The 17,167-nt window shown below is 37.3% G+C and overlaps 1 protein-coding gene and 1 long non-coding RNA gene across 2 annotated transcripts; one reads left to right on the plus strand and one right to left on the minus strand.

Annotated features, from left to right (window-relative positions):
* Positions 1-223: 223 nt before the first annotated feature.
* Positions 224-1,678, plus strand: LOC148815105 (uncharacterized). The gene is made up of 2 exons (XR_016086062.1): positions 224-300; positions 1,022-1,678. It is a non-coding gene; the product is annotated as an uncharacterized LOC148815105 (long non-coding RNA).
* A 6,657-nt stretch (positions 1,679-8,335) lies between these two features.
* LOC148815106 (free fatty acid receptor 3-like) lies at positions 8,336-9,220 on the minus strand. The gene has a single exon (XM_088904992.1). The coding sequence runs from the start codon at positions 9,218-9,220 to the stop codon at positions 8,336-8,338; it is 885 nt and encodes a 294-aa protein (XP_088761118.1).
* Between the last annotated feature and the right edge of the window lie 7,947 nt (positions 9,221-17,167).

The following is a 17,167-nucleotide window of genomic DNA, read 5'->3' on the forward strand; positions in this document are numbered from 1 at the left end:
AATGTATTCTCACAAAACAAGTTGAAAATGGGGAAGGCCAGATAAAAACGAAACTTTCAATTTACATTGACCGAAATTTATTCTCACAAAACAAGTTGAACGTGGGGAAGGCCAGATAAAAATTAAACTTTCAATTTACTTTGACTGAAATAACCAATCACAAGATTAAGGGGCGGAGACAAAAATCTATGACAAACATACAAGGAGATGCATTACCCCAGTCAGAGGAGACTTTGAGAGAGAATCTAAGAAACCTGGAGAAGCTGATCAGCATTGCTCTACAGAATCTCAAGACCACAGGTAAGATTAACATTGAAAAAGTTTAATTTTGCCTTACAGTTTTCCACATTATCCTTTATAACATTTTCCTCTTCTTAATGATTGATTAAGAAGCATTACTCCTCAAGCTCAAAGAGATATTTAAGTTTTTTAAATCTTTTAAGATTATTCTCCAGATCATTCTCTTTATACCACTTATTCCCTGATTTGTTTTGGAGACTCTTTGGGTCTTCGTTGTTAGATCATTGCTTAAAATTCCTTACTTGACCTCACAGCTACAGGTGTCTTTATAATGAAACCATGCAAACCACTGTGTTGTACACAGACAAGCACCAATTAAGTCAATTGATTAAATTGATTTCCCACAGCAAATTTCTTCCTGAATGTGTGGTATAGGATGTGTATTTAACATGTAATAATAGCCTCTTTAAGCAAAAATGTGAGAACAAAAATGTCAGAATACATTTGAAAGACCATGTACATTCTTCATAGTGGCATGGGATTTTTTTTAATTAAAAGTCATTTTGAAAATGAATGTGTAAGGATGAAAATATCTAGACATGCTTAATTTAAATTCAGCTTTCCAATGAGCATATTCGGTGATGTTGACACTTTTCTTTTTCTATTTTTAATTTTTATTTTAAACAAAGTAAATATGTTGCTTATTTATAATATCTAGTAGTATAATCAAATACTTCTCAAACTTTGCTTGTTTTCTTTTACTTCTCCATTTATTCTGAAGGATATCATGGGGAATGACCATTCTAACACCCATGTGGCCAATGCAACAGGGAAGCCTCTTCGGATATTTTATCAAGTGGATAAAATGAGGATGGAGGAAATGGTGATAGACGCATCACTTAACTTCGAAGAATTAACATTAAGGACCCAAATGATTTTTAGGCCTGACACCAGGATCCGGTACATACGCTTGCCTGCTGATGACTACTCCAAAATTGCCGGAGAAGGAGCCATTTATGTCTCTGTCTTTGTGGAAGATGAGCAGGATGAAAAGTTCTGCATTAAAACAATTTCCGTTAACTTCCATATCCCCTCTGACAGGTCCTTCATTGTGACTGCGAATCACAACATTAAGTTTCAGAAGTATGGCGCAAACATTTGGATCGATGATGAGGGATACAATCATCATCCATAGTGGATTCTTTGTCTTAAGAAGTACTGATTTCAGAACAATTAGATCACAGATATAGGGTCAGAAAATACAAATCTCTTCATCATTACAATACTGCCTAATAAATCTCTATACTCTACCTGTTAATATGCTTCCTGAGCAGTTTTAAATGCTAACATTCTAAATGGAGAAGTAACTGTAATATGAAATACAGAGAAAGGTTTTGTTTTTGTTTTAGACCCTATATTTTAATAAAGTTTGGCAAAATGTATCTTGTGCTTTCACAACATTTTTTATTTCTACTAGACATAGTATGATAATATGAACCAGTATTGCACTCATAGACACCCATTTCTCTAATGCTTTTATGAAGCTGTTAAAAAGTGAGGTATGTTCAGATGCACTAATACACTCAGAGCAATGGTCAAAGTGGAAACATTGAGTTTAATACTTTAATACGCAATAAACTGGAGCTTTGACATCATATAACACTGTGCATTTGTTAAGCCAGTTTAAATAGCTTGTAAGCCCCTCCCCCTCTGGAACAAACCATTTCTCCAATTCATATGCATGTGGTTCTTCCCATCTCCATAAATAAACCTTGAGAAGTGGGGTTAGGTTTGGCCTTCTGAAGCCACCATAGGCTGACCCACCCCAGAAGTACCAACACCAAACAAACAGTGAGTATCATCCATTTTGAGAACACTCTCCATTCCCACCACAATACTCACTCATACCTGTGTTTAAGTATGTGTTTTAAGTATGTGAATGTATATAAAATTAAGGAATAGCAGTTACTAGTCAAGCCCTGAGTGTGCACCATCAGGAACTAATCTAGCAACCGCTCAACGGAAGGTGTATGAATATGTATTTCCCGTGCTACCTGTGCCTCGTGACAGGCTCCTCTGTCACACAAGTAATGGATATCTTTTTTAGTACAGTAAGTCTGTCAATAATAATCACCTTGAGTAACAGAAATGGTCAACATACTATAAATATGTCAAATTGTCATAGTCCCAATGTAACCTGTAATCAGTTCACTTTGAAAAAACATACACACACTATATTCGAACAAGTAATAGGTTTATTCCATGCTGAAAAAAAGAAGAAAGAGAACACAACGTTTTGGCCGTGGAGCCTTCTTCAGGTGTGAGAGAGACAGGGCAGTAGGCAAAGGTAAAGTAGCGGGAGAACAAAGGTTGGGAGGGAGGAGGAGTGAGAGGCGGGAGTAGGGGACAGAAAGAGAAGCCAATCAAGAGGTGTGAAGTCAGAATGGGTGCAAAGAGGTGTGAAATGAAACTTCCAATGAATGGAGAAAATTTAAAAGAACAGTAGTCTGTCGTTAAGGGAAGGGAGAATGTGTGATCCTAGCTGCAGAATAATTTTAGTTTCGGTGGTCTTTCTGATGTATGAGTTCGGAAAACCGTCTTTGAGAACACAGACGGAGAGATTAGAGTGGTTGTGGCCGTCAGAGGTGAAATGAGAAACAATGGGCTTGGAGAGATCTTTAATCTTCACAGCCCTGACGTGTTCTCTGAAGCGGTCTCCGAGTCTCCTTCCTGTTTCCCCAATGTAGATGGCTGGGCATTTACTGCAAGAGATACAGTAAATAAGGTTGCTGGAGGTACAAGATGCTGTTTGGGTGATCCAGAATTGTCCTGAGGGGCCTTGAATGAGTGTGGTGGTGGCTGTGTACTTGCAGGTGATACAGCGAGTTCTGTTGCAAGGGAAAGTGCCAGGTGTGGATGGTTGTTGAGGGCGGTCAAGGGAGCTGCGAACAAGGAGGTTACGCAGATTAGGTGGTTGGCGATATGAGATGATAGGGCGATCAGAAAAGAGGGCCCCAATGGAGGGATCATCCTGTAGGATGGAAAAGTTGTGGTTAATGGTCCTGGGGATAGGAAGTATGTTAGGGTGGTAAGGAAGCACCAAAGGAATGCGGTTGTTACGGCAGGAGTTCCTGATCGGGTTGATGGTCCGGGGGGTGTTTTTGGCTCGGGCAAGGGCCCTGTGAATCATACTGCTGAGGTATCCTCTGTTGATGAAAAATGAGTACATTTCGAGGGCTTGGTTCTCAAAGTCGATGTCGTCGCTGCATAATCGTCGTAACCTAAGGAACTGTGAAAAAGGAAGAGAGTTTTTAGTGTGGTTGGGGTGAAATGAGCTGTACAGGAAGTAACCCTACCCTACCACTGACTACCAAAAGGAAGTGGTATCCACCATCTCTCTTCTTATCAGCAGTAATGAGCTCCCCCAGGAGGCAAACCGGCTCATCATGGAACATCCACAGGTATCTCAATTTTACCTCCTCCCCAAAATCCACAAACCGGACACCCCTGGACGCCCCATCGTATCAGCATGTAACTGTCCAACTACTTACATCTCAGCCTTTCTCGACAGCCTCATGAGACCGCTGGTTGAAGATCTTCCCTCATACATCAAAGACACCAACCACGCGCTCCAACTTTTTAATGATTTCCAATTTCAGGGTACAGAATGCTACATTTTTACCATGGACATCACATCTCTGTACACCGTCATTCCCCATAATGACGGCCTTACAGCCCTCAAGCACACGCTGGACAAACGCACAGTGCTTGATCCACCCACCCACACCCTGGTATGCCTTGCAGAATTAATCCTCACACTGAACGCATTCTCTTTCAATAATCTTTTTTACCAACAGGTCAGTGGAGTTGCTATGGGCACCAGAATGGGACCCAGCTATGCCAATATTTTTGTCGGCTGGGTAGAAGAATGCTTCTTCGCTTCCTACACTGGCTATGTCCCTGACCTCTACAAACGATATATTGATGACTGTGTCAGTGCCGGCACATGCTCCAACGATCAGCTTGAGTTCTTCCTGCACCATTTCACCAACTTCCACCCGTCCCTCAAATATACGGTTAACATATCTTCCACTACTCTTCCGTTTCTAGACATCAACTTCTCTATCAACTACCCCTGACTGTCCACTTCAGTTTATTACAAACCCACGGATTCACACAGCTACCTCCTGTACAGCTCATTTCACCCCAACCACACTAAAAACTCTAAATGCCCAGCCATCTACATTGGAGAAACAGGAAGGAGACTCGGAGACCGCTTCAGAGACCACGTCAGGGCTGTGAAGATTAAAGATCTCTCCAAGCCCATTGTTTCTCATTTCACCTCTGACGGCCACGACCACTCTAATCTCTCCGTCTGTGTTCTCAAAGACGGTTTTCCGAACTCATACATCAGAAAGACCACCGAAACTAAAATTATTCTGCAGCTAGGATCACACATTCTCCCTTCCCTTAACGACAGACTACTGTTCTTTTAAATTTTCTCCATTCATTGGAAGTTTCATTTCACACCTCTTTGCACCCATTCTGACTTCACACCTCTTGATTGGCCTCTCTTTCTGTCCCCTACTCCCGCCTCTCACTCCTCCTCCCTCCCAACCTTTGTTCTCCCGCTACTTTACCTTTGCCTACTGCCCTGTCTCTCTCACACCTGAAGAAGGCTCCACGGCCGAAACGTTGTGTTCTCTTTCTTCTTTTTTTCAGCATGGAATAAACCTATTACTTGTTCCTTTGCAGCCTACGCATGCTGACGCAGCTACCCACCTGAACTACTACACACTATATTCTATTTTTTTCATAATGGCTGTCAGTGTTATAGTTAAACTTTGTGATGTGAACACGGCTAAAGAAAGTTAAAATACAGGTTGTATCAAATTTGATTTATGAGCAGAAGACAGAGCAGAAAGCCAGACTCTGAAGGTAAATACACAAGAGAGCAATACAGAGGCCTCCCAGAACTCCAACAGCATGCCATGGAGACCAGTTAAAATCTCCCAGCACCACAACAAAACACCCAGTGGATCAGCTAAATGCTTGCAGTGGAATGCCCAGAGGCAAAGTCTTCCAGTGCCTCACCTGAGTGTTCAGAGGACAAACCAGAGGGTCCCACAGCTCCAGTGGAATGATTGTTACTAATGATGTTTCAGAACATGAATGTCTTAAACATTTTCACACCAGCAAAAACCTGCAGATAGAAGATGATACATTACACCATGAGTTACAAAAATATTTTGCTGAAAATACCAAGTATTTTAGAAATACCCAGTCTCACATCCAAACATCTAGTCGAACTTGGTTGGTGTCTGCGGCAGGAAAAGGAGCAGACCTTCCCATCAAGCTGACAAAAGAAGCATGCAGCAGGCATTTAACAGGAACTACAGTACCTTTCTAAGTCTGTCTATATGAGCTGCACCATCCAAACAAGAGTAACAAAAGAAAATGATCCGGATGAAAATACAAAGGTCTATGATATAGGTGCCTATTAATGTTTTTGTTATTTTTTATTTGGTATGAATTTCCATATTGTACTGCATCTTGAAAATCTGGCTGCTTTACATCAACACATGAGAAAGAAGCTCCTGTAACTGAGCATTATCTATAATATGTAAAACGCCTAATAAGCCATTAGCTGATAAAATCAGAGAACTATGTACTGACACACATTGAAATTGGAATAAGCAAATGATAAATAATACAGTGTGGAAAATCCCCAGTTCAGGATAGCCATTTAGGGACTTTATAAAAAAAATATTCTTCAAAGGTTAAAAACAAACGTGTGGGAGTAGATACTGACAGACACAGAATAGAAAATCAAATCAAAATATCTTCAGTTAGGACACTATTCAGAACCATAGATAGTAAGCAAGCCTTGTAACATATGTTTGAGATGCTCTCATTTCGAATGATATATTTTGTGGGGGTTTCACATTTCTGTATTCATTTTAAATGGGGTCTCAAGGAGTAAAATTGTGATAATACGGGTTCTCTTATTTTGAGATATTCTTTGAAGGTCTGGTAAACCGTTCACACGTTTGAAACAATCTATCCAGCTGTGTTTGATCATCAAGACCAAAGTTGAAAGAGTGCCCTGTAGTTAACAGATTTCCCTAGAGAACAGATACCAAGTCCAATCTTAAGGGTTCCTCTTATTGAGTCAAATTAAGGTATTTAATTAATCACAGTTACCAAAATACAACAGCCTTACCCAGTTCTTAAGAGGCTACTAAGTTAAAGAGCTGCTAAACTGTAGCTTCCAAGACTGGAGATATGGACGCCACTCAAAATGGTACTGTATACTGAAGGTTCAGGTAAATGACATAGGATTTGAGTGCAATAAAGGCATTGGTTTTTGTATATTCGTATTAATTCAGTTACCTAATGAAACAGCATTCTGTATCAAAGAGCTGCATTGCAATAAAATGGAAGATATGTACATGGATATGTACTGTAAATGGATATTAATAAAAAGCTAAAACCAAGAAAAGATTCATGTTTCCTTGCTTAAAATAATTTGTATTTAAAATGTAAAATATTTAAATTCATAACACCGTTTGTACAAAATCATTGGTTGTCATGCCCTTTGTGAAAACATTTTGCTCGAATTTGTAAGATTCAATCTTGTCACAGATTGTCTGTGAAGCACTGGTGAAGGAGATTGGTATTTTAAATTAGGAAATACAGAACTGTCAGTTATTCTTACTGAAATGAGAATGTAATTATGAAAATTGTGGCAATGTGGAAAACCAATTATGCTGGCTCTTAAAACTGTTTTTTTCACTTGAACTTTATTTCAGTAATTGCTAATGAAGAACACTGTACAATACATCTGCATACAATCAAAAGAATATCTGTAAATACAGTACATCTTAACATACTGTACAAATAAAACATTTCACAATTTAAAGACACATCAACATGTACAAAAAAGTGTTTTTATGCTTTAAATGTAATTACAGAAGCAAAACATTTAAATGCTCTACATGTATATTCATCCTGTTACAATTGATATATGCAATCTCTTTTCTTTGAAATAAAACAGATTCATTGGAGGAAAAAAAAGTTTAATTCCAATAGTTCCAATAAATACATCATACTAAAAATACTTTAATAGAGACACAGCATAAATTTAAGTTTAAAAAACATCAGTAAATATATCAACTTAAATTACTTAAATTATTAAATTGTTAAAATAAAACGTTAGATTGTCTATTGAATGACTATCAGAAGTTTAAGACCAAGGCAACATTGAATAAAAGTGCCATTTTAGAACTATTAAAGATATCCTTCCGTTCAGCTGACAACTGTTACAGAGATGTACAGTATAAGAAATGTGTTAGATTTATTATTGACAAAAGCTAAAAGTTATTATGTCATTTTAGTAAAATACAGAAACAAAATCAACATGAAACTTATAAATAAACCATATTTTGTGACTTTTAATAATTAAATACTTATTTTATAAAAATTATTCATTTAAAAGGCAATGCAAAAGACAATGAGCAGGCAAACATATACAGTACAGTAGCAATCCTGAAACAGCATAGACCTTATGTTTTTTTGCTAAAGTTCTACTCACAAAGTTGTAATTTTCTTTAAGTTTGATAGGAGTAATTTTAGTCTTGGTTCCTGATCCTTAAACTTAACATTTTCTTTAATCTGTTTAGTTTACAGTATGCTGCACAGCATATTCTTTATAGACGGTTTTACTCATTCATATTAATACCAACATTAGTTGGTCTTTTTTTATATCTCTATTGTACTTTTATTGATTTGTCTTTTTTATTTACTAGCAGTAAATACAGTATGAAAATGATTGCACAGAATCTCTACAGTTTTCTCTGGGTGTTTTGCATGGAGACGTGAAGGCGTTTTAGAACATTTTAAATAAAGTATGGTTATGCATGTTAGTTTAGTAGTATATTTCATTGTGAACAACACTTCATAATATTAAGCTAATAAAATAAATATAAAATTCATTCTGCTCTGGTCAACTGAACAAATTCTGGCAGTCAAGCTTTCAGCAAAAACAGGATAGGTTACCATTTATTAAGGAACGCAATTAAGGGGCTTTTAGTAGCTACTGCAGATTTGTTTGGGGCATGTATTTCTTTCCCAGAATTTTGAAACAAATCTCTTTGGATGTTTCCTGAAAACTAGAGGAGGAGAAGAAGAAAATGATGGGATCCAAGCAGGCGTTGAAGGTGCTGAGGAGCAGGACTGTGGTGCGCCACTCGGGGCTTTTCTGATTCACGTAACCTACTATGTGAGAGATGTTGTAGGGCAGGAAGCAGAGGATGAAAATCAGAAGAGTACCAAGGGCCATGCCGATTGCTCTCAGCTTCTTCTGAGGACTGATGTTGGGCAGGGTGTTGAGGATGCGGATGAAATTTAAGTAGCAGAAGGTGGAGATTATAAGGGGGATGAGGAAAAGGACAATGCACAACTCCAAGCGAACAGGGAGCAGGACAGCCAGTTGTTTGTCAGTAAAATTGTCATAGCAAACAGGCTCCATGGTCGTGTCCCTGGGGTACAAGAGTTCTGTTATGTAGACAATGCTGCAGTGGGCAGAGGAGAAGACCCAGAAAATGACACTGACCACGATAGCATGAACGGGCTGACGTTTGTACTTGTACATGATGGGGAAGGCCACCCCCAGGTACCTGTCGACACTGACTGCTGTCAGAATGAGGGTGGTGATGTAAATGGTGGAGAAGAAGACAAAGGAGCTCACTGAGCACAGGAGTCTCGGCAGGACCCAGTGCCCGTAGAAGGCTTCAGAGATTTTGAAGGGCAGGAAGAGCAGAAAGACAAGGTCTGAGACCGTCAGGTTGAGCAGGAGAATGTCAATGGGCAGCGGTTTGCGCCGAACTTTCACAATAAAGGCAGCAAGTGCCAGGAGGTTGCAAGGCAGGCCTGTCAGGAAGGTTACTATGTAAACGGCCAACACTGGATAATTTGCCATTATGATCTTCTGGTCTTCCAGCAACTGCAAAAGCAGGGAAGAAAATAGTTTCAAATACATAAAATGACTCTGATTGCATGGGTGAGAGATCTATCTCCTCAGATTAGTGCTTTTTAACCTTATCAATAATTTCTACTATGTACTCTGTTATTTGGAATTTGAAATTTAAACACGCAGTTATTTCCACTGTTCAATGTCTCTAATCTCAATTTTGAATGTCAGATTTAGAATATTGTCATCTTCCAAATCACCATCATCCGCATGCTAAGATAACTTTATGTCCTTATTAGAAATTAAAATATAACATTGAAAATACTCAACCACAAAAGGGAATAAATTATAGTTGAATAAGAATAAGATCTACAACAAAAAAAATACTTTTTTGTACTGTCTCTAGGTCAGTAACACTTTGTAATGTAGTTACCAAAAACTGAATGCAATATTTCAATTGATAATGCATTATTTATATTACATGATTTAAATTAGGAACAAGTAATAGGTTTATTCCATGCTGAAAAAAAGAAGAAAGAGAACACAACGTTTCGGCCGTGGAGCCTTCTTCAGGTGTGAGAGAGACAGGGCAGTAGGCAAAGGTAAAGTAGCGGGAGAACAAAGGTTGGGAGGGAGGAGGAGTGAGAGGCGGGAGCAGGGGACAGAAAGAGAGGCCCCTGTCCCCTATTAAAGTCTATTAAAAGACTTCTAAAGGTTGAAATTCAAATTTACACACTAAAATTATCTACAGCATAAATTACTCATTACAAGAAATCTACCATAGGATGTTTGCGACTAATTGTCTTAAACCAATATATATGACATTAATGCAGTAATCTTCCCAAACAAAAAGTAAAATATATAGTACCATAAGAGTATTCCACTGTATTTAATTAACTGCACCACGTTATCCCCAGTCTTTAAAAATGTATTAATATTCCCACTTCCTATCAGTCAACACACTGAGTATTTTGGAATGTCCTGGTGAGGAATCTACAATTTCCCTGAAACAATAGAATAAATGTAATAATCAGGGAACCTGATCACATACAGTATAAGGTATTAAGCTGTTTTGTGCCTTTTAGTTATTTTGAGGTTTTACCTGCTCTTGATCTGTTGACTTTTTCTCTTCTGAAGACCTGGATCCATGCACTGTAAGCAGGATGGCTCAGAAACTGAATCATTCTTGAAATTAAAGTGAAGCCCCATCATTCAACTGAAGGTTGAATGAATAATTTAGTTCTAGTTTTGGATTCACCAACTCAATTTGCTGTGCGTTTTTCCCAATTTTTTTGCTCTTGTCGTGGACAGTCAAAGTGTAAAAATGAGTAAATAAACATAACCCCTTATCTTAATATGCTGCTACTTTATGAGGGCATAATGAGCACGAAAACTAAATGTTGAAAAGGAACAAGTCCAAAAAACAAGTTTAATTGTTGATGTCGCCATCTTGGTTTCCCACTATGTCTGTGGCTATGACAATGAAATATTTTCTCAAGCCTGGTTGGTTCACTGGTTGAATGTGATATCCCATCCTGAAAACACACAGCTGCATGACCATACTTACCAGGTCATAGAGCAAATACAGTATTTTCTTTTTGTTAAGCTGTCACAAATGTTGGGGAGCAAAGGTGCCCTAAACACAGCTGCCCTATTGATGCACACCTCCTGGTACCCTAAAACCTACAATATAAGTTGGTCTTAAAAAATGGAAGAATTTGAGAACATATACGGTATGCAGGTAATTGCTAGGTAAATTATTCTAAAATAGTCACAGCCAAGCATTTATGCATGTATACTTATAACAGCATTTTTGCTGTTACATTTTTACTTTTACTTTTTACATACATTTTTTTTTTACTTTGTATTTTGTAGGCAAATATACAGTAATATACATGATATAAGATATAAGCATTTGTTCCTTTAACAAACTGACCTTATCATGTGTGAATTTAGGTCTATGTCTTTGTGAGTTGTGCAATAATTACTGTAACATACACAATTTATGTATCACAACATGGAATAAATCATTGTGGTGGTAACATAATTATTTTCTAAAACAAACATCTTACTATTCAGTATCCAGCTTGCATCTTCATGTGCTGTTCAAGTGAATTAGAAAGTCACGATCACATGATCACTTTCACTCTGTGAACATTTTTAATGTCTTAGGAAAGAGATCAGCTAAATAGACTACTGTATATGGTTAACCATGTTAAAAGCAAATGTACAGTATTAACTGCATTAAAGAGAGGCTGAACAACCATACCAATAGACGTGGTCTCGCAGCAAGGTATAGATGTTTTGATGTCTTTCATACATTTCATAAATTACACAATGATCCAGTAATAATCACGAAGCATTGATGAATCAAGAATAATTGATCATTTACAAAAATGTTCCAGAAATTAAAATTCAAAAACAGAAAGACATATTAAAGACACAATCTAATTGTATCTAAGAATATTGTGTTGCAAAATCATTAAATGTAAACATTAAGAACTAAGGTCTATATTTGCATTTAATCCATGAGGCTGCTTCTGATTCCTCTGTGAACAGATTTATTCATTAAGCTAATATTTCTTAGTTCAATTATGTTCATATAGTTAATACCTTTCAATTCTCCACAAATTCCGTATCGAGGCACAATCATGTTTCTTTGATCATGGCTTTGTACTGTTCATGCATAATCCATACTGATGTCTCAAATCATATATTTATGTTCTGCTATTTGTTTTCCACTAGTTTGAGCATAAAAAAATCTAATTATTTGGGGAAAAAAAGTGCAGCACAGCACATATTAAATATTTTTTTTAATTAGAAGAAACTTTTGAATGTCATCCTAGAAATCTGTAGTAAACATTGTTTTGAGAATGAAAACTATTTCTTGAAATCATAGCAGCATATTCTTTATACTAATGTATAATATTCACCTGCAGAATAAAAAAAAATAATTGATTTAAAATTATTGTTGTATGTTATATAAAATATAAATAATCAAATACTTTTTCTAATACACCATTGTTCCTATTGTTCAAAGTTTGCAGAGAATGAGAAAGGAGTTCTTTTTTCCAGTAACACTCTTACTGTATCATTGCTATTTGTAGTCTGTTTTAAAGGCTATTTATCATACATGTTTTTGTTCTAAAGTTACTATTTAGTGAATTTAGTTGTAAAAAATTACCTTCCACACAAAGTTGAGAAGTGACAGATAAGTCCAAAGAGATTTGTCACATCATCTCATTCAGGAAATGCAGTACTAGATTTGTGAGACAAATATTTATACTGTGGAGATTGCTGGGGCGGAGGTACTGTATAATCATTTCCTTCAATTTAAGCTTACTCGTGGAAAAATCTAACTGTACATTAGATTTTTGACAAGCTTGAGTAAATGATTATTTCTCTCTTCTTTTCAAAGGCAATCCTCTTAATTAGATAGATTGTTTGTGTTTGAGGTGGCACAGTGGTTAGCATTGCTGTCTCCACAGTGCAGAAGCCCCAAGTTCAAGTCCTGGGGTGCTATCTGCGTAGAGATTGCACACCCTTCGCATATTCACGTTAGTTTCCTCTGGGTGGTCTAGTTTCCTCCCACGGTTCCAAAGATGACTGACTGGTTAATTGGTTTCTGGAGAAAGTATTGGTATGAGTGTGTGTGTGTCCTGTGATGGACTGGTGTCTCGTCAAGAGTGTATCCCACCTTGCATCTGTTGCTTGCTGGGATAGTCTCCACCTCCACCTGACCCTAATTGGATACAGCTGTTAGAAAATGAATGGATGGTAGGATGGATGTTTAAGTTTTACAGGTTTTTTTTCCACTTCACCGGGAATTTCTATAGTCATGGTCTATGTGTGCATGGGGAGAATTCTCTGTGGTGCAATACTCAGACATGTCATTGTAATCATCTTACAAAAAAATCTGGGAAATGAACTCCCCCATTCTTCTCTACTGGTGGTGCAACAAATAATATCAGCACCAGAACACTTTCATAAGTTTACAGAAACAAGTTGGTTACTTTTCTAGAAGAAAACTTTGGGCATTTTGGGGCAAATACTTTGGGTATATACAGTAGTTATTGGGCAATCCTTCACTATACAGTATACCAATGGCCCAAAACACATACCAGCTGAATGTAGATCAAAAACCTTTGGGGAAGTTAAGTCTTTACCTACAGTATTTATGTGAATGTACAGTAGCACTTACTTAACAATTGCCAACATTTAGGATATTGCTGTCAATAACACTTGCAATATTTGTTTGAACTGTTTTGTCAATTGGAATAGATTCTTTATTATTGTAACCACTGTTGGTTTCATTTTAGTAATTTTGTTTTAAGGTTTGCACTTGGTTGAAGATGGTTGGGTTGTTGTTTTGTTATACCTGTCCCTTGACTATGCACCAGTGAGTCACTCCTAATTACCCAGGTGAATGCAGTCATCAAGAGAGGTCCCACAGGGAGCTCATTTGATTGTGAGCTGAGAGCAGAGGTGTTAGAAAAGTGCAGTTCTAGAGTTAGTAAGAACTTTTTTCAATCAAACCGTAAAGGAAAAGGACCACTTGAGAAGTATTTGTGTTTATTCTAATCTCTATCTTAAAGAATGTACTCAAGAAAAAATAAATAACTCACACAAATAACAAGAATTACTCAGTATAATTTTTGATTTCCCGTTCCAATGAATTACAAACTACACTCATTTGATCATTTTGCTCCATTAACACTTTATCTTTTAAGAAAAGCATTAATGAAATTAGACTATATGGTTAACTTAATGGTTAACTTCAGTATTAACTCATTCGGTTGATGAAATAACAGCGTTGGCCATTGTGAGTCTGGCCAGTGCCTGAATGGGAGACCTGCTATGAAAGCTAAGGTTGCTGCTGGAAGAGGTGTTAGTGGGGCCGGTAGGGGGCACTCATCCTGTGGTCTGTGTGGGTCCTAATGCCCCAGTATAGTGACGGGGACACTATACTGTAAAAAGGCGCCGTCCTTCGGATGAGACGTAAAACCGAGGTTCTGACTCTCCATTAAAAATCCCAGGGCGTTTCTCGGAAAGAATACAGGTGTTACCCAAGTGTCCAGGCCAATTTTCCCATTGGCCCTCACCAATCATGGCCTCTTAATAATCCCCTTCTATGAATAAGCTTCATCACTCTGTTCTCCTCCCCACTGACAGCTGATGTGTGGGAGCATACTGGAGCACTATGGCTGCCGTCACATCATCCAGGTTGGATGTGGGAACAGGAAACAGGTGTGAATGGATGGCTGTGTTTCCAAAACAAATTTAGAGATGATTGAACCGGACTGTTACTAACACTACTGTCTTAAATAAATGTAAAGTTATAAAGACAATAATACAGAGCAAATGATCAAAATGATTTAGAGAAAATAATAAGTCACATAACAGGTTCTTAATAGGTTAATAGGTTCTTTGAGCAAGCAACTGTAAGCAGATCATTTTGAGGTACACTGCATTTCTTAAAATATTCAAAGTTTCAGACAGCTATGGAGACAACATGAAAGATCACTTCTCAAATTGAAAGCTGTAAAGTCCAAGGTAATATTGGAGTGAGGTCAAGGAGGTACCACAAGGAATTGTATTAGAAACTTTTCAATTCCTAATTTATATTAAAATTTAGACTCAAGCAGAAGAAACTATGTACTGTATGGGAAAGATCTTATCACTTTCCATATGTGGAAAAGAAAAACAATGCCTACATACTGTATGTAATTTATGTAATATGTAAGTATGCACATGCAAGCTATGCGTTTGTAGAGTAAAATTTTAAATTTAAATATAAAGTTAAAAGTGTAAAATTTAAATAAAGAAAATAAATATTTCTTGATACAACAGTTCCCTGAGAATATTATGGATGATACTGTAGCCCAAAAACAAAAAAAGATTATATCTGATATTCTTAATCCTGAACAATACTGATCAAGTCAATCCAACTGATATCTCTAGTCAAGCAAAATACAAGAAACCAAGGAAATGCACGGGCTTTAATTGTAGGATCTGGCGATTGGCAGTTATTGAAGATGACATTTTATAAGATACTGTGAGTCTCAACGTGTTTGTACAATCGTTGTGGTTATCACATTTTCACTATTTTTACCAATTCACAACATGGTCCTGCCAACTCTCAAACAGTAATTCCCCCATTCCCCTGCTCTCAGATCATAATCAGACAATGAGCTACTTTAGGGATTACCATAAAAGTCTTTATTCCACTTGGGTAATTATAAGTACCCACTGCTACATAGTCAAGGGACAGATACAACAAAACAACAACTAACACAACTAGCTTCAAGTGGGAGTGAAATTCACACAAAAGAAACCAAACAAATCAAGTCATCAGTTACACTAATAGAGTGTGCATTTAAAGTCTTCATTGAAAAAACAAATGTCAGTGAAAAGGATAAAAGAAGGGATGAAATCAACATAAATTGTATGGCACTACAAATAGCTCTCCTTTTATATATTAAGTCATACAAATGCCAGATGATTAGGGTAGTGACCTACATGAATATTAGCTTCCTGCCTGCACACAATGGGAATTCAAGTGACAAACAAAATGTTAAATGAGATTTTGTTGCTGAATACTTGAGGGAAAAGCACCCTTGTGTACACTTATACTGTGTTTTTCTTCTTCAAATTTCAAGTACATCTTCTAATAAGGATTATTTACTTCAACAACTGGCTATTTTTACTGATGCCCCTTGAGGCAACCAAACAGATTTGAGGTGTTTCCTAGTAAAAATAAATCTTTCCATCTGCACATTCCTCAGCTGAGGTTAGCTCACTGTTTTAATTGTTAAAGTTAGCCACCCAGTTTCATGGTTTCACAAAGGCACTTGCAATGCTATCCTGGCAATGATGGAATTATAATACTCATGCTGTCTCCTTTTTAACAGTTTCGTAATTTTGCAGTATTAAACGATTGCCTACCCATCGTTTCCCACATGTATTCATTTACAAGTGTAACCATCAAATTAATGCTAATTAAAATGATCAATGTATGAATGTATTAATAAAACATAAAAAGTACAAGCAAATTGGATTTGATTTTTATTTCAATTAATTTTGATTCAATCATTCAATTAACCAGCAGGCATATCAACCTGCAACCCACAACTGGCAGCCCACTGAAACTCAGCAGGTGTGAGCCTTGTCAGTACCTGGATGGGAGACCTCCTGGGAAAACTAAGGTTGCTGCTAGAAGAGGCGTTAGTGGGGCCAGCAGGGGGCCTTGTGGTCTGTGTGGGTCCTAATGCCCCAGTATAGTGACGGGGACACTATACTGTAAAAAGGTGTCGTACTTCGGATGAGATGTAAAACTGAGGTCCTGACTATCTGTGGTCATTAAAATTCCCAGGGTGTTTCTCAAAAAGAGTAGGGGTGTAACCAAAGCATCCTGTCCAAATTTCCCATTGGCCCTTACCAATCATGGCCTCCTAGTAATCCCCAGCCAGTGGCTTCATCACTCTGTTCTTCTCCCCACTATTACCTGATGTGTGGTGAGTGGACTGGTGCACTATGGCTGCCATTACATCATACATGTGGGGCTGCACATTGGTGGTGGTAGTGGGATTCCCCATTACCTGTAAAGCGCTTTGAGTTTTCTGTCCAGAAAAGCGCTATATAAGTGTAAACAATTATTATTATTATTGATTCGAATTAAATTTAAAAAAAACATACTGTACATTAGTGCATTTATTCCCACATTGATTTACAAAATATATTGCCAAAACTGCTGTTTTCTAAATAAACACTAATGGCTTTATCTGGATAATTGGACTGTTCTGTTCAATTTGTTGTTTTCTTTTAAACTAGTTTCAGTATTTTAGATGTTTAACAAATCTCTGACTCTTAGGGGATTTTGGGGACTAAAATTCCCAATCAAAAGACCATCATGAAGACGTGTGCTAGAGATTCTGACTCTCACAGAACCTTCTTTTT

This window comes from Atractosteus spatula, chromosome 25, assembly GCF_055471065.1.
Source record: "Atractosteus spatula isolate fAtrSpa1 chromosome 25, fAtrSpa1.hap1, whole genome shotgun sequence".
In the NCBI taxonomy this organism is placed as follows: Eukaryota; Metazoa; Chordata; class Actinopteri; order Semionotiformes; family Lepisosteidae; genus Atractosteus; species Atractosteus spatula.

Coding starts and splice junctions, on each gene's coding strand:
- LOC148815106 (XM_088904992.1), bottom strand. CDS start 9,220: ATGGCAAATTATCCAGTGTTGGCCGTTTACATAGTAACCTTCCTGACA.